The sequence below is a fragment of the Macaca thibetana genome, chromosome 4, assembly GCF_024542745.1.
Source record: "Macaca thibetana thibetana isolate TM-01 chromosome 4, ASM2454274v1, whole genome shotgun sequence".
Lineage (NCBI taxonomy): Eukaryota > Metazoa > Chordata > Mammalia > Primates > Cercopithecidae > Macaca > Macaca thibetana.
In genome coordinates this window covers 76,953,469-76,979,533 of record NC_065581.1, presented here as the reverse complement: position 1 = coordinate 76,979,533, position 26,065 = coordinate 76,953,469, and the positions used below count along the sequence as shown (strand labels likewise).

Sequence of the window (26,065 nt, the reverse complement as noted above, 5' to 3'; positions counted from 1 at the left end):
TCTCCCATAACAACATGTAAGAAAATGGATATTGACATTTTAAAAATCAAATTTTGAAGAAGAATGCCAGGAGAAATAAAAGGAGATGCTGGTCATACATTGCTAGGTGTTAGAAAAAGGTCTAAAATTGAACCACTTTATTGTTCTTACCAAGAAATGGACATTAGTTCTAAAGCAAAGGATCAAATAAAGTCTCTGATTTTTGTAGCAGAGGAAAAACTTTGAAAGTTTTAACAAAATATGATATAAACTTATATAAATTTACTTAAGGTACTTTAGTGAACATTTTTTGATTGAGACATTTGAAAGCTGCTAGAATAAATCTCAAAGAAAAAATGACATTCTCAGTATTGAAATTTCTGGATTATCATGACATGGGATTTTTTTGAATCTCTGCCGAACTTAAGCTTAAGACCTTTCCCTACTATTTGCAGGGAAATTCACATGTGTTGTTTTATGTGGAAAAAAAGGCTTTGAAATTAAAACTAATAAAAAATGTTCTTGGATCATCCAGGAGGAAAGATAGACAAGACAGTTTCTAGTCTTGAAACTAGAAACTGTAATGTTATTCATTACTGTGACAGGTCAATATTAAGGCATACATTTTTCCCTTTTTTCAAAAATCTCATTAATGTAATTAAAATATATTAAACTACTACTTTTTCTTTTTTTCTGTAATAGTTTACAATTTAGAATGACCAGGAGGTCCGTTATTCAATCAATTCTTCTGTTGTATCATCATGATCACATTTACAAAAGTCAATACAACAGTTCTCACTGTTTACATTGCTTTTCTGCCGATTATTATTACTTATTTCAGTTTGTGATCATCATAGTGCTTTTCCAGATGCAAAAATGTCGTTTGAATATTTTATAAGAATTTGTTTATGTAGACATTCTAATTGTTTATATTCTCATTCTAGTTACTAAAGAATGACTGGGTAATATCAATGCCTCTTTGACTTTTCTACTGGAACAAAGTCACACAACATCATATATTATAAATTATATGATAGTAATCTATAAATGTTCTTTGTCCACAGAATCAGAAGGATAGAAAATTGAACTGTGAGAAACCCAAGCAAATTAGAAAACTATGTAATAGAAAAATTCAGCTTAAAGGGGCATAAGCAGATTAAACTAAGATTGAAAATGTATTAATTTCCTATTTACTGAAGTAATTTTGTCATGTAGAGGAGTGGGGCACGAAAAAATGGTTGATTCTGGGTGTCAGATGCCCTGGGTGAGCACTGGGTGTGCCAATACTTGAGATCCCTCCTCCTTAGCCTTCCCTCCCAAATTTGCCTCCCTCCCAGCCTGTCCCTCATCCCTCTGGGCTTTCTTATTTTAATCAGGGAATCTGAGGTTTAAATGGAGGTCTGGCGCTAGCAGGAGAGATCAACAAACCCTTAGACCTATTGATAAGTCAAGAAACCATAGACACCCTTCTATTCATTTTTTGTATTAGAATGCAGAGGTACTGAGTACCTTTTGTTCTCAGAATTGGTTTTTGTCTCCAATTCTGGAAAACAGGAAAAATTTTGATCAGCTCCTCATACCACCACACAATTTAAAATGACCAGGAGGTCCTTTATTCAATCGCTTCTTCTGTTGTACCAGGTAGGCATTGCTAAATGTGAAAGCAGTGATTTGGGTTTAATGAGATAATTTCAAAACTTTCCCTAAAAAGAACTTCTTCAATTCTCAGCTTTAGTTTTAAGTATCTTACGTTACTTCAACTTGTAGTTTTAAAATAGAGTGGTAGATAATTTAAAAATATGTAATAATATAACTTTAATGCACAGAGGAAAATAATACGAGAAATTCACTCTTCTTTCCAGCTGCCACAATATCGACAGGATTTGTAGTAATGGAAAACTCAGCTTTCATTTCCAGTTGAAATGGATAGAAATGGTGCCAATATGCACAGTGTTATTTTGTAAAGATGTACATTTATTAAATTAGATTTTAAAACTTGAGACTACATGACATAAATTCTCTCTAAAATTGTTCAAAGTTGCTCTCAGGCAAGTCATATTCCAATTTCTTCATCTGCTTTTGCTTCCCTAGGACAGAAATATGAGTGTTTGAGGGCAAGTGATTCTCTTTGTGGTTCCCTCCTGGGGAGAAGTCATCAGTGCAGCCCTGCAAATGAGCAGCCGATGCTGGTTCCCTGGTCGATGAACCAGAAGGCTGGGCAAATGGAAGCCAGCTTTTATTTTTCTCTTTTCCTCCTGCTACTGGCTGCTAATTTAGGGACTTGAGATCAGCGTGTATTTGATTTTCTCTGGGTATGCCAACCCCTTCAGGTGGAGCCCTTGCAATAGCATTGCAGAAACGGAAAGAGAAAAACAAGATAAAGAAACTTATGTGTCTTTTGATTTGGAAGGCAGCTTATGAATTTTGTTATACCATATACTGCACGAAAAGAGAAACTTAAGGTTTTTGTATGTCTGCTCACCATTTAAAGAGAATATTGGTTCCAGTTCACTAACACAGAGGCAGGAAAATTAGTAAACTGAATACAATCATCATGGTTAATGGTTTCCTCAGAAAATCTTTAAAATTATGTATCTTTCTCTTTTAACAAAAGGATATCTAAATTTGATATTTTAAAAAAGAATCCCAAAATGTGGAAGGACTGATACTTCCAAGGAAAACAGTTAAATCATAAAGGGGATACAGTATGGTCTTGATCTACATAATAAGTGTTTTTAATTTGGGCTATCCCAACAGTTATTAAGTCATTTCCTTCCGGCCATTTCTTAAAATATCAGTACTTTAATGAAATACACTGGAACCTGAGATAAATATTTTCACATTTAATGAAGAGTAGCTCCCTTTTCTACAAGTCACAAACCATTTGGGTTGAGTGCCTCAAAACTTTTTAAAATTTCTTAAACCTGTCTTTCAGATCAATGCTTGCCTAGGATAAGAAATCAACGGTGAAACTATAAATAGATGTAAACTTGAAATAAAATACTAGTTGTGTTAATTTTATTACTTTATGCCTCATGACATCAACTGAGGCTACTACTGGATTTTGTCCATTCAACAGGTTTTCTAATCCCCTTCTTCTCAAAATAGACCCTGGTCCTTTGGCCACAGAGATGGGGTTAGGTATGAGTCTGTTACCCAGCTAGGCCAATCACCATTCTTCCCTGGATTGATAAATGAACACTCAAGAAAAAAGTTATTTTTTTTCAGCTGGGCTGCAAAATTGCCAGAGGATCAGTCCCCTGCCATAAGGAGAACAGTAGGAGAGAGTAACAATGCACGTAAGACTTGAGGGCAGGTGAAGAGAAAGAATCCTGGCCCCAGTGATCTCCAGGTGTCGCCTCTCAGCCCTGGTTCCTGAAACCCTTTCTTTAGATTTGTCATCTACCACAGTATCATCTCCAGCTCCCTAAGCAATGAATCATCTCTTTTGTTTTCCTGCTTAAAAATCGTTTCAGTTTCTGCAACTTGCAGCCAAAATGTCCACACGAATATATGCGTCATTTTACAGCACTTACTTTTTAAGTTTAGTCTTTTGTTCACATACAGGAAGACATTTTTTTTTTGATGTGCCATTATATCTGCTCTGTTAGCTTTGAAAATGCACAGAGATGTGTAAGGACCACCATAATCAAGATATACAACAGTTTCATCATACCCCAAAATACCCTTGTGCTACCTACCCCTTTACAACCAATCCCTGATCCCAAGCTCAGTCACTGGGAATAAATAACCTGTTCTCCATCCCAATAGTTTTGCCTTTTCCAGATTGTTATATAGATGCAACCATAGAGAATATATCCTTTTGTATCTGGCTCTGTTCACTTAGCAAAGGGATTGGCAAACTTTCTCTGTAAAGGGCCAAGTAATATTTATTTTCATCTTTGTAGGCCATATAGTCTCTTGCAACTATTCAACTCTGCCATTGTAGCATGAAAACAGCCATAGACAATGCATAAATGAATGGGTGTTGCTGCATTTGGCCTGCAAACCAAAGAGCTTGCTGACACCTACTTTAGCATCATACATTTGAGGGTCATCAATCTTGCCTGTATTAATAGTTTGTTCCTTCAGATGACTGAGTAATATTCCATTATGTAGATATATCATAGTGTATTTATCCATTCAACGGGTGAAAGGCATTCTGATTGTTTCCAATTTGGGGTGATTATAAGTAAAACTGTGTCATAGTCTGAATGTGTCCCTCAAAATTTATATGTTGAAACTTAATTACCAATATAATAATATTAAGTGGTGGGACCTTTAGGAGGTGATTAGGTCATGAGGGATCCTCCCACATGAATGGAATTTAGGCCCTTATTAAAGAGGTTTTATATAGGGTTCAGCCCTTTTGCTCCTCTGGTCTTCCACCAGGTGAGGACAGAGCATTTGTCACCTCTGGAGGATACATCAATAAGGTGACATCTTGAAAGCAGAGAGGCTGGGTCCTTGCCAGACACTAAACCTACTGGAACCTTGATCTTGGGCTTCTCCGCCTCCAGAACTATGAGAAATAAATTTCTATTCTTGCCAGGTGTGGTAGCGTCACTTATGGTACCAACTACTCAGGAAACTGAGATGGAGGATTGCTTGAGCATGGGAGTTTGAGGCTGCAGTGAGCCAAGATCATGCCACTGAACTCCATCCTGGGTGACAGAGTGAGATCCTGCCTCAAAAAAAAACATGTTCTTTATAAATTTCCCCGATCACAGGCATTTCATTATAGGAGCACAGACAAGATTAAGACAAACTGCTGTCAACATTTGTGTACACATTTTTGTATAAGTATGTTTCATTTCTCTTGGGTAAAATACCTAGGAGTAGGATTACTGGGCTGCATAGTTGCTTGTTGCTTTTTTAGCTTTATAAGAAAATTATGGGGGTGGGGGAGGTGCCAAGATGGTTGTCTAAAAGCAGCTAGTGTGTGCCACTCTCACAGAGAAAAGATAGAGTGGCCAGTAAACACTAGCTCTTCAACTGGATCATCCCGGAGGACACATTGGGATGCATCAAGGAAACAATGTGACCCACAGAAAATAGGGAGGAGCAAGGCAGGACAGCTGCCCACCAAGGATTGGCATGGAGCCAAGGGCGGGTCCCCACCATGGAAAAATGGTGAGTGAGTGAGATGCCCTGGGACCCACACTTCTGCCATGAGCCGTTGCAATCCTAGACGCAGGCGATCCCCCCAACTCCTACCCCCTAGAGCCTTCAGACTGACACTGAAAACATACCAAGCACTCTCTCAGACAACAAGCACAATAAAAATAGAAATCCGTAGCAAGATCTCTCAAAACCATACAAATAAATGGAAATTAAACAATCTGCTCCTGAATGGCTTTTGGGTAAACAATGAAATTAAGACAAATATCAAGAAATTCTTTGAAACTAATGAAAATAAAAGTGCCACATACCAGAATGTCTGGGACACAGCTAAAGCAATGTTGAGGAAAGTTTATCATGCTAAATGCCCACATCAAAAAGTCAGAAAGATCTCAAATTAACAATCTAATATCACACCTAAAGGAACTTGAAAACCAAAAGCAAACCAATCCCAAAGCTAGCAGAAGAAAAGAAATAACCAAAATCAGAGCTGAACTGAATGAAATGGAGGTAAGAAAAACCATACAAAGGATCAATTAAACCAAAACTTTATTTTTTGAAAGAATAAATAAGATTGATAGACTACTAGCTAGATTATTAAAGAAAAAAAGAATATCCAAATAAAGACAAATGAAAAAGCAGACATTACCACTGATCCCATAGAAATATTTAAAAAAAAAAAAACTCAGGAACTACTATGAACACCTCTATGCACACAAACTAGAAAACCTAGAAAAAATGGATGAGTTACTGGAAACATACAACCTCCCAAGATTGAACTGGGAAGAAATTGAACCCCTGAACAGACCAATAATGAGTTCTAAAATTGAATCAGTAATAAAAACCTGCCAACCAGAAAAAGCCTTGGACCAGACAGATTCACAGCCAAATTCCACCAGATGTATAAAGAAGAGCTGGTACCAATCATACTGAAGCTATTCCAACAAATTGAGGAGGAGGGAATCTGTCCTAACTCATTCTACGAGGCCAGAATCATTCTGATACCAAAACTTGGCAGAGACACACACACAAAAGAAAACTTCAGACCAATATCCCTGATGAATATAGATTGAAAAATTCTCAACAAAATACTAGAAAACTGAATCCAGCAGCCCATCAAAAGCTAACCCACCATGATCAAGAAGGCTTTATTACTGGGATGCAAGGTTGGTTCAACATATGCAAATTGAATGTGATTCATAGCATAACTATAACTAAAAACAAAAATCCACATGATCATCTCATTAGACACAGAAAAGGCTTTCAATAAAATACAACAGCCCTTCATGTTAAAAACCTTCAGTAAACTAGGCAATGAAGGTAAATGCCTCAAAATAACGAGCGCTGTCTTTGACAAACCCACAGCCAACATCACACTGAATGGGCAAAATCTGAGAACACTGAGAACCAGAACAAGGATGCCCACTCTCACTACTCCTATTCGACATAGTACTGGAAGTCCTAGCCAGAGCAATCAGGTAAGAGAAAGGAAAAAAAGGCATCCAGATAGGAAAAGAGGAAGTCAAACTATCTCTCTTTGCAGATGATATGATACTATACCTAGAAAACCCCATAGTTAAGACGAGGGAGAGCATTAGGACAAATACCTAATGTATGCGGGGCTTAAAACCTAGATGATGGATTGATAGGTGCAGCAAACCACCATGGCAGATGTATATCTATGTAACAAACCTGCACGTTCTGCACATGTATTCCAGAACTTAAAGTAAAATAAAAAAAGAAAAAAGAAGGCCAGGCCTGGTGGTTCACACCTGTAATCCCAACACTTTGGGAGGTCGAGGCAGGTGGATCATGAGGTCAGGAGTTCAAGACCAGCCTGACCAACATAGTGAAACCCTGTCTCTACTGGTACATGCCTGTAATCCCAGCTACTCAGGAGACAGAGGCAGGAGAATCACTTGAAACTGAAAGGCAGAGGTTGCAGTGAGCCAAGATTGCCACTGCACTCCAGCCTAGGTGACAGAGTAAGACTCAGTCTGAAAAAAAAAAAAAGAAATGTTGCGAGAAGTCAGGTACCCTGAACAGAGAGACTGGCTGAAGCCATGGCAGAAGAACATAAATTGTGAAGATTTTATGGACATTTATTAGTTCCCCAAATTAATACTTTTATAATTTCTTACACCTGTCTTTACTGCAATCTCTGAACATAAATTGTGAAAATTTTGTGTACACTTATCACTTCCCCAGTCAATACTCTTGTGATTTCCTATGCCTGTCTTTAATCTCTTAATCCCATCATCTTCATAAGCTGAGGAGGATGAATGTCACGTCAGGACCCTGTGATGATTGTGTTAACTGTACAAATTGTTTCTAGAGCATGTGTGTTTGAATAATATAAAATCTGGGCACCTTGAAAAAAGAACAGGATAACAGCAATCTTCAGGGAACAAGGGAGATGGCCTTGGACTCTGACTGCAAGTGAGCCAGGTGGAACAGAGTCATATTTCTCTTCTTTCAAAAGCAAATAGGAGAAATATCACTGAATTCTTTTTCTCAGCAAGGAACATCCCTGAGAAAGAGAATGCGCCCTGAGGGTGGTTCTATAGACAGCCCCCTTGAGGCGGCCGCCTTTTACAGTGGAAGCCCAAGGGATGAAATAAGCCCCGGTCTCCTGTAGTGCTCCCGGGCTTATTAGGACGAGGAAATTCCCACCTAATAAATTTTGGTCAGGCAGGTTGTCTGCTCTCAAATCCTGTCTCCTGATAAGATGTTATCAATGACAATGCATGCCTGAAACTTCATTAGCAATTTTAATTTCGCCCCATCCTGTGGTCCTGTGATCTCGCCCTGCCTCCACTTGCTTTGTGATATTTTATTAACTTGTGAAGTATGTGATCTCTGTGACCCACACCCTATTCATGCACTCCTTCCCCTTTTGAAAATTGCTAATAAAAACTTGCTGGTTTTACGACTCAGAGAACATCACGGAACCTGATGATGTGTGATGTCTCCCTGGGGCACCCAGCTTTAAAATTTCTTTCTTGTACTCTTTCCCTTTATTTCTCAAACCAGCTGAGATGCTTAGGGAAATAGAAAAGAACCCATGATAAATATCAGGGATGGGGTTTCCCCCGATAAAGAAAGAAAAGAAAAGAAAAGAAAAGAAAACCCCATAGTCTTCTAGGCTTCTAGGTATAGTATCATTCTTCCAGGGCTTATAAAACCCTAAAAGAAGACCTAGAAAATACCATTTTGGACACTGGTCTGGACAAAGACTTTATGATGAAGACTCCAAAAACAATTGCAACAAAAACGAAAATTGACAAGTGAGACCTAATTAAACTAAAGAGCTTCTGCACAAAAAAAGAACTATCAATAGAATAAACAGACAACCTCCAGAGAAAGATTGATTATTTGCAAACTATGTATCCAACAAAGGTCTAATATCTAGACTCTATAAGGAAATTAAACAAATCAACAAACAAAAAACAAATCACCCCATTTAAAAATGGGCAAAGGACATGAACAAACACTCCTCAAAAAAGACATTCATGTGGTCAACAAGCTTATAAAAAATGCTCAAAGTCATTAATCATTAGGGAAATGCAAATCAAAAGCGAAATGAGATGCCATCTTACACCAGTCAGAATGGCTATTATTAAAAAGTCCAAAAATAACAGGTGCTGGCAAGGTTGTGGGGAAAAGGGAACACATACATGGCTGGTGGGAATGTAAATTAGTTCTGCCACTGTAGAAAGCAGTCTGGAGATTTCTTAAAGAACTTAAAATAGAACTACCACTTGATCCAGCAATCCCATTACTGGATATATAACCAAAGAGGTATACGTCATTCTACCATAAAGACCCGTGCATGTGTGTGTTCATCGCTGCACTATTTGCAATAGCAAAGACAAGGAATCAGTCTGGATGCCCATCAATGGTAGACTGGATAAAGAAAATTTGATACATATACACCATGGAATACAATGCAACCATAAAAAGAATGAGATCATGTCCTTGCAGAAACATGACTAGACGATGAGTAAGCAAGTTATGTGTCAAATTAATCTTCTGTTTAAAGACTAATGTTTTTTAGTCATAAATACCACTAATTCAGCATAACTATTTCATAAGAATAAAATAGGCAAAAAAGAATGAGTTCACAGGATGCAATATTTTCACGTATACTTTTCATAGTAATCTGTTCCCAATGTTAATTCAAGTTTCAAAAATAAAAAAAAGCATTCAGAGAAATTTTTTAAAAAGAAAATGACGATCTATTTTCCAGAGTGGCTGTGCCATTTTTCATGCCCAGCGGCAATATATAACAATTCTACTTACGTCTTATGCTAGATAGTATTTGTTAGCATTAGTTTGTTTCTTAAAAATTTTTTGCCTTTCAAATAGGAGTATAATAGTATCTCACGTTTTTAATTTGAATTTGGATTTCCCTAATGAATAATTATGTTAAGCATTTTTTTCAGGTGTCTATCAATCTACCTTTTTTTGGTGAAGTGTCTATTCAAATCTTTTGCCCATTTTTTATTGGATTATTTGCTTTTGTTGACTATTAAGATTTAAAACAATATTCTGGATACAAATTATTTGTCATATATGTGATTTTATATATTTTCTCTCAGTTTGTAGCTTGTCTTTTTATTCTTTTAATGGTACCTTCCACCAATTCTACCTCTCAATACCTTGTGGGATAGAATTTCAACATATGAACTTGTAGAGGATACACACATTCAGTCCATTGCAAGCAGAATTTAAAAAGTAGTTTTATTCTTTTGCAGGGAAAAAGTTTTTAACTTTTGATGAAGTTATATTGATGAATTTCTTCCTTTAGAGTAATGCTTTTGGAGTCATATCTGAGATCTCTTTCTCCAACCTGAGGTCACAAAGATTTTCTCCTATGTTTTCTTCTGAAAGTTTTATATTTTTATATTTTATATTTGGGTTTATAATCCATCTGGGTTAATTTTTATATGAGCTGTATAACATCCAGGTCCTTTTTTGCATATTGCGGTGCAATTATTCCAACTGAAAAGACTGTTCTTCCTCTACTATTCTTTCTTTGTCTTTGCATAATTGCTAAAAATCAGTTGACCACATTTCAGTGAATCTATTTCTGAGATGTCTATTCTTGCCATGGATCTACATTTTGCAAACATCACACTATCTTGATTTCTGTTATTTTACAGTAAATCTTCAAATTAGGTAGTGTTGCTAGGATCAGACAACAGCTCTGTTTTACCACTTGTGGGTGGTGGTTCTCACATTCAGTTTTCAAACCCTATGTATGTGAACGACTAAAGGGTCAGTCTAGGACTTGAGCAGTGAGGATAGATCATAGTTAGTTTCCCTTCTCTTACAGTTTTAGCTACCTGGGATGTCATGCAATACTATACATTTGTGGTTGCCCTTGGAGTGAATTGATGAGAGGAAGAGAGAACAACCATATGAATTCCTTTTGCTGATTCCTCTGACTAGTAAGACAAGTTTTCTCTGGACTTTTAGATGCTCATGCCAGGGCTGCCACCACTGCTACAGCAGGGCATCTTCCTGGGTCAGGTTGGCCTTAAGGGAGAGGGAAAAAAGGGAGGGGGAATGATACGGTTTGGCTGTGTCCCCACACAAATCTGATCTTGAACTCCCACGTGTTGTGGGAGGGACCTAGTGGGAGATAATTGAATCATGGGAGCAGGTCTTTCCTGTGCTGTTCTCATGATAGTGAATAAGTCTCACGAGATCTGGTAGTTTTAAAAAGAGAAGTTCCCCTGCACAAGCTCGCTCTCTTTGCCTGCTTCCATCCATGGAAGATGTGACTTGCTCCTCCTTGCCTTTTACCATGATTGCAAGACTTCCCCAGCCATGTGGAACTGTAAGTTCAATCAAACCTCTTTCTTTTTTAAATTGCCCAGTCTCCGTTCCAGACCCACACGCCGCGCGCACAGAGCTCTCAGCGCCGCTCCCAGCCACAGCCTCCCGCGCCTCGCTCAGCTCCAACATGGCAAAAGTCTCCAGCCCTACAGAAACTGAGCGGTGCATCGAGTCCCTGATTGCTGTTTTCCAGAAGTATGCTGGAAAGGATGGTTATAACTACACTCTCTCCAAGACGGAGTTCCTAAGCTTCATAAATACAGAACTAGCTGCCTTCACAAAGAACCAGAAGGATCCCGGTGTCCTTGTCCGCATAATGAAGAGACTGGATACCAACAGTGATGGACAGCTAGATTTCTCAGAATTTCTGAATCTGATTGGTGGCCTAGCTATGGCTTGCCATGACTCCTTCCTCAAGGCTGTCCCTTCCCAGAAGCGGATCTGAGGACCCCCTGGGCCTGGCCTTCAAACGCATCCCCTTTCCTTCCAGCCTTTCCGTCATCATCTCCATAGCCCACACATCCCCTGAGCCCAGCATACCAACCACCTCATGCAGGCCCCACCTGCCAATAGTAATAAAACAATGTCACTTTTTTTAAACATGAAAAAAAAAATTGCCCAGTCTCGGGTATGTCTTTATCAGAAGCATGAAAACAGACTAATACAGGGAAGGATGTCTTAGTCTGCTCAGGACCTTATAATAAATTTCCATAGGCTGCATGGCTTAAAAACAATAGAAATTTGTTTCTCATAGTTCTGGAGGCCAGAATTCCAAGATACAGGTGCCAACATGATCAGGCTCTGGTGAGGGCCCTTTTCTGAGCTGCCCACTGTAGACTTCCCACTGCATGCTCTAACAGTGAAAGGAGCAAGGCAGCTCTCTTGGGACTCTTTATTTACTTTTTTTTAGAGACAGAGTCTTACTATGTTGCCCAGACTGAACTCAAATTCCTGGGGTCAAGCCATCCTCCTGCCTCAGCCTCCTGAGCAACTGAGATTACAGGGGTACTACTGTGCCTAACTGGGGCCTCTTTTATAAGAACACTAATCCTCATTATGAGGGCTCCATTTCCATGACCTAATCATCCCCCAAAGACCCCACCTCCTGATATCATCACCTTACAGGTTAGGATGTCAACATGTGAATATTGTGGGGGGAACAAACATTCAGTCTATTGTATTGCAAAAGGGGATCCCCAATATTCCAGCTGCATCCCTTCCCCAGTCTTTTGGCTAGAAAGAGGCAGTTTCTCTTGTAATTTTTGCTGTCTACACCCACTGTGCAGTTCCCAGCATTGGCTTACCTTCAGGTCAAAGCTGGGAGATTAAGGAGAAAAAGAAATACAGAAAACTCAAGACTGTTTTGGGTTGTGCTTCAAGTTTTGACATTCCTTCCCAATCTATGTGCTATGGTTTACTTTTCAAAGTCCTCAAGTAGTTACTTTTTATATTTTGTCCAGATTTTAGTTATCAGTGAGGGATGGTCTATATTGGGCTTACTCAATCTTGGCCAGCACCAGAAGTTCACACTGCTTATTTTTAAGGCTAGTCTTTAAGATTTTTATATTACACTAAAAATTGAAAGTAATCTTTTTTCTCCTTATTTGGAAACTGTGTTCTGTTTCTGTTTATGATGCCCTGTTATGTCAGCCTCTATGCCCTACTGAAATTATGCTCTTAATCTGGCACTTAATCATCGTACCTATAACCTGAGAAATCCTTATTTTCTTTTTGTGTTTGATTTCTATATTAGGCTATAATGAAACAGTTCAATGAGAAAATGCCAGATTATTAAAAATAAAAATCTTGTATTATATGAGTTTTTGATTCTCTCAGATAATCTGATCACTTAGAACTACCAAAGATTCAGTATTTATCTGATTTTTCAACTGTATTGGTTTTCTTATGACGTGAAAGATATGAAAGAACACACCAGGGGAGAAAGCAGAAGAACCGAACTATGTGTGCACATCTTGCTTTCCCATTACCCACATTTCTGAAACTTCTTAAAAATGCACAATGGATCATACTCCAAATTCCCAACAGTTAAAAGTATAAATCAAGAGAGATGCACTTTAATTCTGAAACTACCATTTACTGGTTATGTGACCTTTGATAATTTACTTAATTTATTGGATTTGATTTTCTTGTTTGCTAAATGGGTTCGTGGGACAAAGTCTCTAAAACTTTTCTTACATACACACTATGGAATACTATGCAGTCATAAAAAAGAATGAGATCATGTCCTTTGTAGCAACGTGGATGGAGCTGTAGGCCATAATCCTTAGCAAACTAATGCAGGAACAGAACACCAAATACCACGTGTTCTCACTTATAGGTGGGAGCTAAACAAGGAGAACACATGAACACAAAGAGGGGAACAACAGACACAGGTAACCAAAGCAAAAATTGACAAATGGATTAAATCAAGCTAAAAAGCTTCTGCACAACAAAGGAAACAATCAATGAAGTAAAGAGACAACCTATAGAATGGGAATAAATATTTGCAAACCATCCATTTGACAAGGCATTAATAACCAGGCTATATAGTGAACTCAATTCAATAGCAAACGAACAAATAATCCAATTGAAGAATAGGCAAAAGATCTGAATAGACATTTCTCAAAAGAAGGCATACTAATGGCCAAAAAATATGTGAAAAAAAAATGATCTACAGGGAAATGCAAATCAAAACCACAATAAGTTATAATTTCACCTTAGTTAAAATGGCTATTATGGAAAAGACAAAATAAACGCTAACAAGGCTGCAGAGAAAGAGGAATGCTTGTACACTGTGAGTGGAATGTAAATTAATACAGCCACTATAGAAAAGAGTATGAAACTTCCTCAAAAAAACTAAAAATAGAACTACCATATGATCCAGCAATCTCAGTTTTTAGTAAATATTCAAAAGAAAGGACATCAGTATATAGAAGAGATATCCACACTCCCATGTTTATTGCAGCACTATTCATGATAGCCAAGATATGAAATCAACCTAAGTGTTCATTATTGGACAAATGAATAAAGAAAGTGTAGTACATATATGCAATGGAATATGATTCAGCCATAAGAAAGAATAAAATCTTGTCACTTGCAGCAACATGGTTGAATCTAGAGGACATTAAGTTAAAGGAAACAAACCAATCATAGAAAGACAAATGTTGCATGTTCTCACTCATATTTGAGAGATAAAATTGATCTCATGGAGGTAAACAGTAGAAGAATGTTTACCAGATGCTGGGAAGGGGCATCAGAGGATGATGAGAGATTGATTAATGGATACAAAAATACATTTAGATAGAATGAATAAGTTCTATTCAATAGCACAATAGAGAGATTATAGTTAACAATAATTTATTGTATATTTCAAAATAGCTAGAAGATTGGAAATGCTCCCAACACAAAGAAATGATAAATATTTAGCTGATAGATATACAATTATTCATATTTGATCAGTACACATCATATACTATATCAAAATATCACAAGTACCTTCCAAATATGTACAACTGTTGTGTATTCATTAAAAATTTTAGGCCGGGCGCGGTGGCTCAAGCCTGTAATCCCAGCACTTTGGGAGGCCGAGACGGGCGGATCACAAGGTCAGGAGATCGAGACCATCCTGGCTAACACGGCGAAACCCCGTCTCTACTAAAAACACAAAAAATTAGCCGGGCGAGGTGGCGGCGCCTGTGGTCCCAGCTACTCGGGAGGCTGAGGCAGGAGAATGGCGTGAACCCGGGAGGCGGAGCTTGCAGTGAGCTGAGATCTGGCCACTGCACTCCAGCCTGGGCGACAGGGTGACAGAGCGAGACTCCGTCTCAAAAAAAAAAAAAAAAAAAAATTTTTAAATATTTTTAAAGAATTTAAAATTTTAAATAAATCAGAAAAAATAAGCATGTCAAATAAACATATATAATATTTTTCACAAAACAATTGGAAAAGTCTAAGAAATCATGACAACAAATCACCAACAGATGAAAATATTAACTTTTGACAAATTTGTTAGGTTTGGCCAATCTCAGTTCCCCTTTCCTTCCTGTGGTTTTATACTTTAGAAATTTAGATAAATATTACCATACCATATGTATATTTTGGAACTTTCTTTTTCCTTCAACTGTAGCCCACTGACACCTGCTCCTCTTGTTCATTCACATCACCTGCTTTATTGTTTACCATCGAACAACTGTACAAACATTTATCCATTCTCCTGTCGGCAATTGTTATATTGTTTACTGATTTATACTACTGCAAACAATAATGTCTTATTTCTACCGTCTTATTTTGTATTTTCTGCTTGCCTTTATTTTCTTTCTTTAAGTTTTCCCCTGTAATGTTATGCATTACAAATTACCCATATTTTTGTAGCCAGTCAAATTTAGCAGTGGGGGATAGTGTACTACTCTTAATTTTTAAATATAAATATTTAGCTATATACTTTTCTAAGAATGTTTAAGGTTTTTCAGTATTTTAACCTTCCCGTGTAGGACATAGGCCTCAGCATGTTTTAGCTAGTCATTGAGCAACTCGCCTGCTATTTTCACCTGATTTTAATTTTTACATTTTGTTAACACAAAAATTAGGAGAACCTGTATAGTCAATAGCTAATTAAGACTTGTTTTATGATGAATTTTGTTTCTTTTAACTCAGCCCTTTTGAATTTGTTTCTTTTTGCACAGTTCATCCTTTAATAATCTTTTAGTATGGGTTAGTGAATTGTAAACATTTTAGGATTTGGTATGAAAAATATCCTTTTTTTTTCTTTACAATTCGGTGATGTAAAACATTTATTTATTTATTTATTTATTTTGAGCTATAATTTTCCATCTTTATTTGTCAGGCACTTTTACAATTAAGAAATTGTTTTTGGATTTTTTATTTTTTTATTTTTTTATTTAATTATACTTTAAGTTTTGGGGTACTTGTGCCAAACGTGCAGTTTTGTTACATAGGTATACACATGACATGATGGTTTGCTGCACCATCAACCAGTCATCTACATTAGGTACTTCTCCTAATGCTATCCTCCCCTAATGCTAGCCCCCCACCCTCAACAGGCCCTGGTGTGTGATGCGCCCCTCCCTGTTTCCATGTGTTCTCATTGTTCAACTCCTGCTTATGAGTGAGAACATGTGGTGTTTGGTTTTCTGTTCTTGCGATAGTTTGCTGAGAAAGATGGTTTCCAGCTGCATCCATGTGCCTACAAAGGACACAAACTCATCCTTTTTTATGGTTGCATAGTATTCCATGGTGTATATGTGCCACATTTTCTTAATCCAATCTGTCACTGATGGACATTAGGGTTGATTCCAAGTCTTTGCTATTGTGAATAGTGCTGCAATAAACATACGTGTGCATGTGTCTTTATAGCAGCATGATTTATAATCCTTTGGGTATATACCCAGTAATGGGATGGCTGGGTCAAATGGTATTTCTGCTTCTAGATCCTTGAGGAATTGCCAAACTGTCTTCCACAATGATTGAACTAATTTACACTCCCGCCAACAGTGCAAAAGTGTTCCTATTTCTCCACATCCTCTCCAGCATCTGTTGTTTCCTGACTTTTCAATGTTTACCATTCTAACTGGCATGAGATGGTATCTCATTGAGGTTTTGATTTTCACTTATCTAATGACCAGTGATGATGAACCTTTTTTCATATGTTTGTTGGCTGCATAAATGTCTTCTTTTGAGAAGTGTCTGTTCATATCTTTTGCCTACTTTTTGATGGGGTTGTTTGTTTTTTTCTTATAAATCTAAGTTCTTTGTAGATGCTGGATATTAGCCCTTTGTCAGATGAATAGATTGCAAAATTTTCTCCCATTTGGTAGGTGGCCTGTTCATTCTGATGATAGTTTCTTTCATTTATAATTTATCTGGGCTTAATAAAATTCTGGACTGGAAATGTTTGTTCCTTTAGTACTTTAAAGATATTAATGTATTACCCTCTGTCATTCATTGTTGCCTGTGACAAATATGCTGTGTAATTGGCATTCTTTTGTAATAATAGCTAACATGTTTCAAGTGCCTACTCTGTACCATATGTTGAGTACAAATTTTAACTCACTTCTACTTTACGACAACCCTCATAAGTAAGCATTGTTAATATTTTCATGTACTAGATAGGGAAACAAGAGCACCAAGAGTTGAAGTATCTTGATCAGTGTGCACAGTCAATTAGTGGTAGATCTGGGAGTGTGTATTTATCATGATCTGAGTGTGCTTTGGGGCCAACGAATTATATCTTTCTCCCTTTTTTCGTTTTCTTTTTTAGTGAAAGTAAATTTATTAAGTGAAGGAATAAAGAATGGCTACTCCATAGACAGAGCAGCCTATATCTTTGAATTCTGCAGAATTCTGAGCTGAAATCTCTTCAAAATCTGTGCTTTTCAATTATTCCCTTCTTATTCTTATCAAACTCTTGTGTTGGCAAAGGCATTGTGTATGGTTGTGCAGATAACACACTGCATGACCCTGGGGGCTCTTCAAACCAGAGTAGTCTATGTGCCTTCTCTTTTTGACTTATTTTCAGGCAATTCACCTAAAGACATTTCCATCAATTATCAAAAAATTGAGGTTTAAATAAAGAAATTTGTACTACATGTTTGTAAATTAGCTATTACATATCTGGTGCTGCAGGGAAGAAAATTGTTTCTGATGACTAATTGCCAAGTAATTCAGGTTGACCTCAATTTCTCAAATAAAAATAATAATGACGATGATAATAATACCTTTCTCATGTGTCATGTTCCACTGTCTTAAAAGTAATTCGTGCACAATATTTAACCTAATGTTTACCACAACCCCGTGAGCTCGTTGGGAAGTATGGAATCATTATACCTATTTGACAGACAGGGGACCAGATCTTACAGAAATCAGTTAGCCTATGTAAGGTTACAAAGCTATTGAAGGCCAATTGGACCCATGTCTTCTGAGTCTTAAACTGTTCTTATAACATTTTAAAGAACTAAAAGCATTCACAGAGAGGTTCAAGAGCAGAATAAGACCTTTGGAAATCAATAGGGTCTAGTGAAGCACCACTGACTTATCATTACTGTAATTAATTTTACCATAAAATAAACTGTATTAAGTAACACAATAAAATATAATACAGTGTGAAAAAAAATTTATTAGACATGCAGTTATTTAATTGCCAATGGTTTTCTATGACTGAATGAATTCTAGGCACCATAGCATGGTATAGATAGCCTTTTACATTTTGGTTCCTCCTCTCATTTTTCTGGTAGCTTTTCTTATTATTCCTGTTCCCAGCACTATAATTTTTCATCATTTCTAAAATACGTTGAGCCATTTCAGAGCTGGCATTTCTCTTCTCTCTGATTTCTGCCTGCTCCATCGGGTCCGTGGAGCAGACCACCTGTGAGGTTCCTGTGGATGAGATAACCTAATCTGTGACTTCTTTGCCAGTTCTCTTCTTTTTATGTGTCTCTTTCTTTTCCACTGAACTGTGAGCTCCTAGAGAATGGAGGCTAGTCCTTATTTAAATCCACACAGTTCTTAGCACAGGTCTTGGGCCACACACAGTAAGTACCTTACATTTTGTGAATGAATGGATAAAATGAAACAAAAAAGTACTTTTTAAGATAACTTTTTTTTTTTTTTTTTTTTTTTTGAGACGGAGTTTCGCTTTTTTTTTTTTTTTTTTTTTTTTGAGACGGAGTCTCGCTCTGCCGCCCAGGCTGGAGTGCAGTGGCCGGATCTCAGCTCACTGCAAGCTCCGCCTACCGGGTTTACGCCATTCTCCGGCCTCAGCCTCCCGAGTAGCTGGGACTACAGGCACCCGCCACCACGCCCGGCTAGTTTTTTGTATTTTTAGTAGAGACGGGGTTTCACTGTGTTAGCCAGGATGGTCTCGATCTCCTGACCTCGTGATCCGCCCGTCTCGGCCTCCCAAAGTGCTGGGATTACAGGCTTGAGCCACCGCGCCCGGCCAAGATAACATTTTTAAGAAGTTTTACAATTTGAAGGCACCTTTGTATGTCAATAGTTTGAATGTGTCTCCAAAATTCACATTGAAACATAGTCCCCATTGTGGGGGTATTAAGAAGGGGGGCCTTTGGGGAAGTGATTAAGTCATGAGAGCTCTACCTCATGCACGGATTAGTGCTTTACAAAAGGGCTGAAGACAACTAAGTTAGGCCCCTTTGCTCTTTTGCTCCTCCACCATGTGAGGACACAGTATTTGTCCCCTAATGCTGATGTCTTGATCTTGGACTTCCCATCCTCCAGAACTATCAGAAAATAAACTTCTGTTGTTTATAAATTACACAGTCTCAGGTATTTTGTTATAGTAACACAAACAGATTAATACCTAACCTTTTACTTTCAAGCTCTGAAATATACAAAGTGCTACCTTAATATATGACAAAGGAATGATCAACAAATTAATCAATGAATGAGTTAGTGGATCATAACAATAAAATATTTTAATACTTCTATGTGTGGGGTTTAATAATACCTACTTTCACTTTAAAATTTAATGTAGTCAGTTTCATGTGCAACTAACTCTTACTTTGCTGACATTTAAATCTATAAGCTCACAAACTTAATCCGTAAAATAAATGCAATGTAAAAGGTTTAAAATTTGTCAGGGAATTTGAATGAAGGAGTATGGGCAAATACAACTTGCCATGTTACATATTGATTTCATCATTTCTGACCCTGGAAAATACAATCAATGTTTATCACGGCAGCCGATGAGGAATGGTGGGGGCTAAATGAGCTTCCTGTGTGTATTCATTCTGATTATAAGTGAAACAAAAGGGATCCACCATGAATTATGTCTGTGGTGAAGTTGATTAAACCTGTATGCACCGTCACAGTGTGACTGAAATGTTATCGAATCCGTGGTGAGTTGCCCTTCTGAATGCTGTTTGCCTTGCGGGAGCAGCAGGCAGGCAGCTCTTCCTCAGTTCAGTGATTTTACTGCATGTATACAATCTCAGCCAAGTGCAACAGAAAATACTCGGCAGCACTAGAAAGACAGCCAAGCCATAAATGACACAATGGCTGTTTCAGAGAGTCCCAATGCAAGGAACGGTGCTGTTTGATAAGTGTTAAAAAAAGGGACAATGTACACAAGGCATTCCATTACATTGTCAAAGCCAGATTAGAGAAAATCCTATCTCTTTGTTAGTTTTGTAAGCAGGCAAGGAAGGAGAAATATAAGGAAATATTCAACGAGAAAAAAATATATAAAAGCACTCTTTCGCACCTGATCAAGTACATGTGCAACTAACGCTTACTTTGCTGACATTTAAATCTACATTATACGAGGAATTTAAGAGCTATTGAGGGAGGTGCTACTACGGAGATAGAAAATTCCATCATGTGGTTCTGTGTGCTGGTCTACTATCCCTTCTCCATTCAAAAATATTAATAAGTCTCTTGCTAGGATACATAAAAGATGTAAAGGAAGAAGTCCTTGCTTGGTGAAAATGCACTTTGGCATTTTCAATTGGATTATTGTTAGAGGTTATAATGCAGATCACCAGGTTTTCGCATGAACACATTTCCCCATACAGAGTCCAGACAGTTCTATGTTACACCGCATTCCATAATAAGCTTATCACAGAGATATTTACTTTGGGAAGCATTTAGCATCTTTGGAGTTTAGGAATGTTGTTTAGGAAATGATTTCCTCGAGTCCCTTAGCATTAGTATCTATTTTAGCAGAGGGCAAGAATTAGGGGTGTTCTATTTATTTACATATTCATTCAGCAATTTACTTATTTCCAAAGGCTTTTTATTAATCTTTCCTTTTCCTAGGCCATCTTAGAAATCTCTGTAAAGCATGTCAATAAAAACTGAATTATACTTCCTTCGTAACTAGATATTAATGCTAGCTGTCAGTTACTTATAAAGTCCTGCATCTTTTTTACTAACACAGTCATGAGAATGAGCACAGACCCAAAATCTCATAGGCTAAAATATCTGCCAAAATGGAAATCAGGAGGCACTTTTCCTTGTGTGCGATTCTGTTTGTGGGCTTTCAGAGCAACTGGCTACAAGCATGTTAATGCAATCAATCATCACAAGTTGAACATGAGAATTGGAGAAGGTAGGGGAAACATCAGGAAATGTGAGTGCATTGCATTTTGGAGGCCTTACCTTATTTCAAATAATACTCTGATATGTTATTCCAAGCTTCTGAGGGATAAACTGCCTCTCTGTTTTAACTATATTTTCTCCATTATTTGGCATTTGGAACAAATACTTTTTACATTACATTACACTGTTTAATTCAACAAACATTATAAAGCTTCTGCTTACACTGTTCAACTGAGAAATGCGAACATTTCTTAGGAAACAAGGAGCCGTAAGACCCCGCTGGACCTCCCCTCTGCACCACAGAACCAGAGTTCACTCCCTTCTCCAGAGTCATGTGTTAGAAAGTCTAACTAACGGGAGCATAAACAGTGGTAAGTTTCTGGAGTCTAAATTTTATGTAGGAGTCCATTTAACCAATTTTATATTAGAATTACTAATACTACATGATAGAACTGAACATAAAATTCACACGAATTTTTAAGATAAAGCACAGCTCCAAAGAAATACCATCTTGAAGCAGTCTGAAGGCCTATACTCCTCTGCTGTGAGTGGTACCTAGGGAGGAACTGTGAGAACATTCTGTGCGAGACAAGTTATTAGGCATGGAGCACTGGGAAGTAAAAAGAGGTTAGCCAGGGTCTTTTTTACTCATGGAGCTTATAATTAGGAAGTAGAAGATGTGTTTACCATGAACACACACAAAAACTGCAGAAAGATACCAGGGAAAGATCAGTTCTGATCAACAGAACTACCACGTGAGTGTTGGTACCTGAAAAGGGCCTAGAAATTAAAGTAGAGCTTCAACAGGTAGAGTGTGTGGAAGGGCTTTCCAGGTGGAGGGGTCAGCCTATGCAAAGGCACAGAGGCATGAACCAAGATGACAGATTTATCAAGCCATGTCAGTGTGGTTGCAATATAAGGTAGGGCACTGGGAGGAAGACTTATCAAAAGTCATGTTTATGTATATATTTATTGTGTTGTTTGAGACAAACCAATGTCCAGTTTTTAAAGAAATCTTCTAGTGAATAACTGACTTTGTAAAATGAAAATGACTTTCCCACTTATCTGTAAAAAAAAGATTGGATTTTTAAATTGCTTTAGATTGGGGCACAAACACATGATAGATTGTATGATAGATTCAGTGGGCAATTTTTCCTTCAGTTGCCCACAGAGGTATTTTGTTTGTTTATCCCACAAATATGTACGTAATGGTAAATGGTAAATTTGTGTAATGGTAATGTCTACAATTACCAGGCAGAAAGCTGAAACAAACTGGCAAAAAATGCCTCCACACTCGACAAAAAATAGACAGAAATGTCAGAATATTCCTTTCTTTTTTTTTTTTTTTTCTTTGAGACCGAGTCTCACTCTGTCCCCCAGGCTCCCAGCCTCCCCAGGCTGGAGTGCAGTGGTGCGATCTCTGCTGACTCCAACCTCTGCCTCCTGGGTTCAAGTGATTCTTCTGCCTCAGCCTCCCATATAGCTGGGATTACAGGTGCACACCACCACACCCGGCTAATTTCTGTAGTTGTTTTAGTAGAGATGGGGTTTTGCTATGTTGGCCAGGCTAGTCTCAAACTCCTGACCTCAAGTGAGCTGCCCGTCTTGGCCTCCCAAGGTGCTGGAGTTATAGGCGTGAGCCACTGCATCCAGCCAGGAATATTCCTTTCTAATGACTGATCATCCACTGCCATTCAGAGCACACCTCTGACACAGGATCTTGGGAAGACACAAAACGTTGCTTGACAAAGCATGGAATTGGAACAAAGGAAGATGGGAGTTTGATGGATAAATCATACAGGTCTCAGTGCAGTGATACAAAAGCGAATGACCTCTGTTGCATTAGAGGAAGCAGAATCATATTGAGTGGGTAGATTTGGGGTTCAAAATTTGAGCACAGCCCAGCCACATAGCAACTATATAACCCCTGGGATAGATATTTGGTCTCTCTTAAAGTCTCAGTTCCCTCATTTGTAAAATGTTATGTGAGTAGTAGTAATAGCTGACACTTACAGCAGCTACAATGAAGCAACTAGACTAAATGTCTGGTGCTTTCGCTCTCTCTCTCTCTCTCTCTCTCTCTCTCTCTATATATATATATATATATATATATATATATATATATGTCAATGACAACAACCTTTAGAGGCAAATGCTATTATTATCCCAGTTTTGTAGATGAGGAAACAGGCACTTCCAGTTCCTACAGAAATGATGAGGGCTAATCTCTTCTGCGATGAATTATAAATGTCCCATTTCATGGTAGCAGGCATTACTTTCTCCAGATTTCTCCTGGAAGTGAGTCAACTTCTCTCTGCAATTGACTTTTAGGGGGTCTGGAAGGGCATGAACTCTGGTTCTGTGGTGCTGAGGGGAGGACCAGTGGGGTCTGAGGGCTTCTTGTCTCCTAAAATATCTAAAATCGAATACACATCATGGCCTAAGATATAATTTTATTTCCTCTTTCATTCTCCAAATTTCCAACTAGTCCATGAAAATAATTCATATTCTTTTAAAAATATTTTTACCCTTATTTTGTGTCAATTGGTAATCCTGACTTTAGTTTCTCAAGTGCATTCCCACCTTCACTTCCCCACAGTGCATTCTTCAGCTTCTCCTCAGACTAGCAGGAAAGGAGTCACGCCAAAGCTTGGCCCCTTCTCCCTTGCTTTCTCCCATACCCTTGATATAATTGTATTTCACCGTTTTCACCCAGCCACAGAAATTCATCATCTAGTGGCCAAAACATGAACATATGCTAGATCATATGTCTTTCTTCTCTAACCATCATGGAAAAAACACTCCGAATCTCTTTCATAATGTGTATCACACACCCAGATGAGAATAAACCCGGCTGAGGAGGTGCTGTGGACCAAATAGTTTTGTGCCCTCAAAATTCTGACGTTGAAGCCCTACCCCCTACCCCATGTGATGGTATTTGGAGATGGGGCCTTTGGGAGATAATTAGGGTTAGATTAGGTCATGAAGTGGAGCTCTCAGGATGGGATTAGTGTCTTTATAAAAAGAGACACCAGAAAGCATGCTCTCTCTGTCTCTGCCATGTGGGACACAGTGGGAAAGCGGCCATCTGTAAGCCAGAAAGAGAGCCCGCACCAGAACCTGACCATGCTGGGGCCATGACCTCAGACTGCCACCTCCAGAACAGTGAGAAAATACATTCTGCTGTTTAAATCCACCCAGTTTATGATGTTTTGTTATGGCAACCCAAGCTGACTAATGCAGTAAAGAAAGCTTCTAACCTGTTCTTCCTACCTGGATTACCAGAATCTTAAAAATAATGACCATTTATTTTGAAAGGCAGGTTATAATCTAGGTATGGCAAGGCTGAGAGCTCAGGAAACAATTGCCATTGAAAAGATAATTTGTCATACTCAGAGATTCAGAGAGAAGGAGGCACACCACTCCATGGGGGGCACGTGGAGAGGCACCTGGGTGGGTCAGGAGGCAGAAGGAGCTATGGGGGAAATGTGGACAAGAGCCTTTATTGTGGTTTCTGTGGGAAGAATCTGGTGAGGCAGGGTAACCATGCTTAGAATTGACTGGTTTGAATAATTTCAGTGGGCTCTAGGGCATAGGGATATCCCCAGTTGTCTGGTACCTGACCCTGGGTGGTTAGGGCAGGTGGATAGTGGTCCCACGTGTAAGAGCTCAATAAAGTTAGGTAGTTGAGAGGGTATAGGGTCTGAATTGGTTGGTGTGCATAGAATAGGCACAATTACAGGTGAGTTGTTTATCTCTAGAAATTAGCTAACCCTGAAAGGAGAAGTCTCTTCAGGATCATCAAAGGTGAAGATGTCAAAGCATCAAAGAATAAAAGACACGGTGACTACAACAATGTGGGCAATCTGATATAGACATGAATACTAGAGAATCTCATTAATTCAACCCTTAATAAATATTATAAAAAATCTTTGCTAAGTTACATTCATAACTTAATGAAGAGAATAACTTAATGGAGACCATATGGAATAAGAGCTATAAACAAATTACTCTAAATTAGCTTGTGCATAGTTATTTCCTATAAGTTACAACCATTACACACATTGGTATTTATGACTTCCAATGCACTAGAAATCCTCGGAACCCTTAACAGCATGGCTAAAGAAATGTGTGTGTTTTTTTTCTTCTCTACTTCAGTCCCTATATCCCATTATCTGCTGCTCCCCTCTTCGAGTTTGTTGGAATGGTCACATCTTTATATTCATTACAACTAATTTCAAAATGTTTCATGCTCTTGTTCACCAACCACTGAAAACTTCGATTTTAGAAAAGCAAAATCTTCCCCAAGGGCATTTCTGCAACTTTGTCAGTCTATTATTAACTTTAAAATTTGTTCAGAAGTTCCTCATGAAAGGCCCATTGACAATTACTTAACCTGGGAATCATGCTGATTGGCAGGGTAACAGAATTCCACTGATTTGTGTCTTGCTTAAGAAGTTTTTTATCTAATACTTGGTCATGAAACAAATTACATTCTCTTCTATTAGCCTTAGAGTTTTACCTTTCAGCTTAGCTTTAATCCACTTGGAGTCCACCTTGTCCCTGCTGTTCTTCCCTATGCTTCAGGCAGACTCACTCTGCCTTTGCGGAGCTCTGCTAATCCCATGGAGGCTTTAGTGTGCTTTCACAAGGTGAGGGGCTTTTGTTGGGGGCTTATTGTGTTCTCCCAAATCAAACTCTATGTTCATATCCTCTTTCTGCCACTTAACAAATGCATGATATTCAGCAAGTTAACTTAATCTTTATAAGCCTTAGTTTCATCCTCTATAAATGAACTTCGTAATAATAATACTCACTTATAAGGTTATTGTGAAAATTAAATGAGATAATGCACATAACACACTTAGTGCAGCACCTGGTGCTTAATAAATGCTCAATAATGATTACAGTTACTACCGCAGATATCCCAACTTTGTTTTTCTTGAGAGGCTTCCTATATTTTGAGGTCATTTTTTGCAAATTATTGGCCTCATTCATTACGTTCATTTTACTAATTTAAGTCTCAACATGTAACTCTCTAAGTTTA

The 26,065-nt window shown here is 38.0% G+C and overlaps 2 protein-coding genes across 13 annotated transcripts in view; both read left to right on the top strand.

The window, feature by feature from the left end:
• The window catches only part of HMGN3 (high mobility group nucleosomal binding domain 3), a 1,231,743-nt gene that overhangs the window by 672,531 nt on the left and 533,147 nt on the right, over positions 1-26,065 (top strand). The gene's annotated exons all lie outside the window — the stretch shown is intronic.
• On the top strand, positions 10,993-11,558 carry LOC126953910 (protein S100-A11-like). The gene has a single exon (XM_050789669.1). It carries the CDS (start codon positions 11,072-11,074, stop codon positions 11,387-11,389), a length of 318 nt encoding a protein of 105 aa, XP_050645626.1. The 5' UTR covers positions 10,993-11,071; the 3' UTR covers positions 11,390-11,558.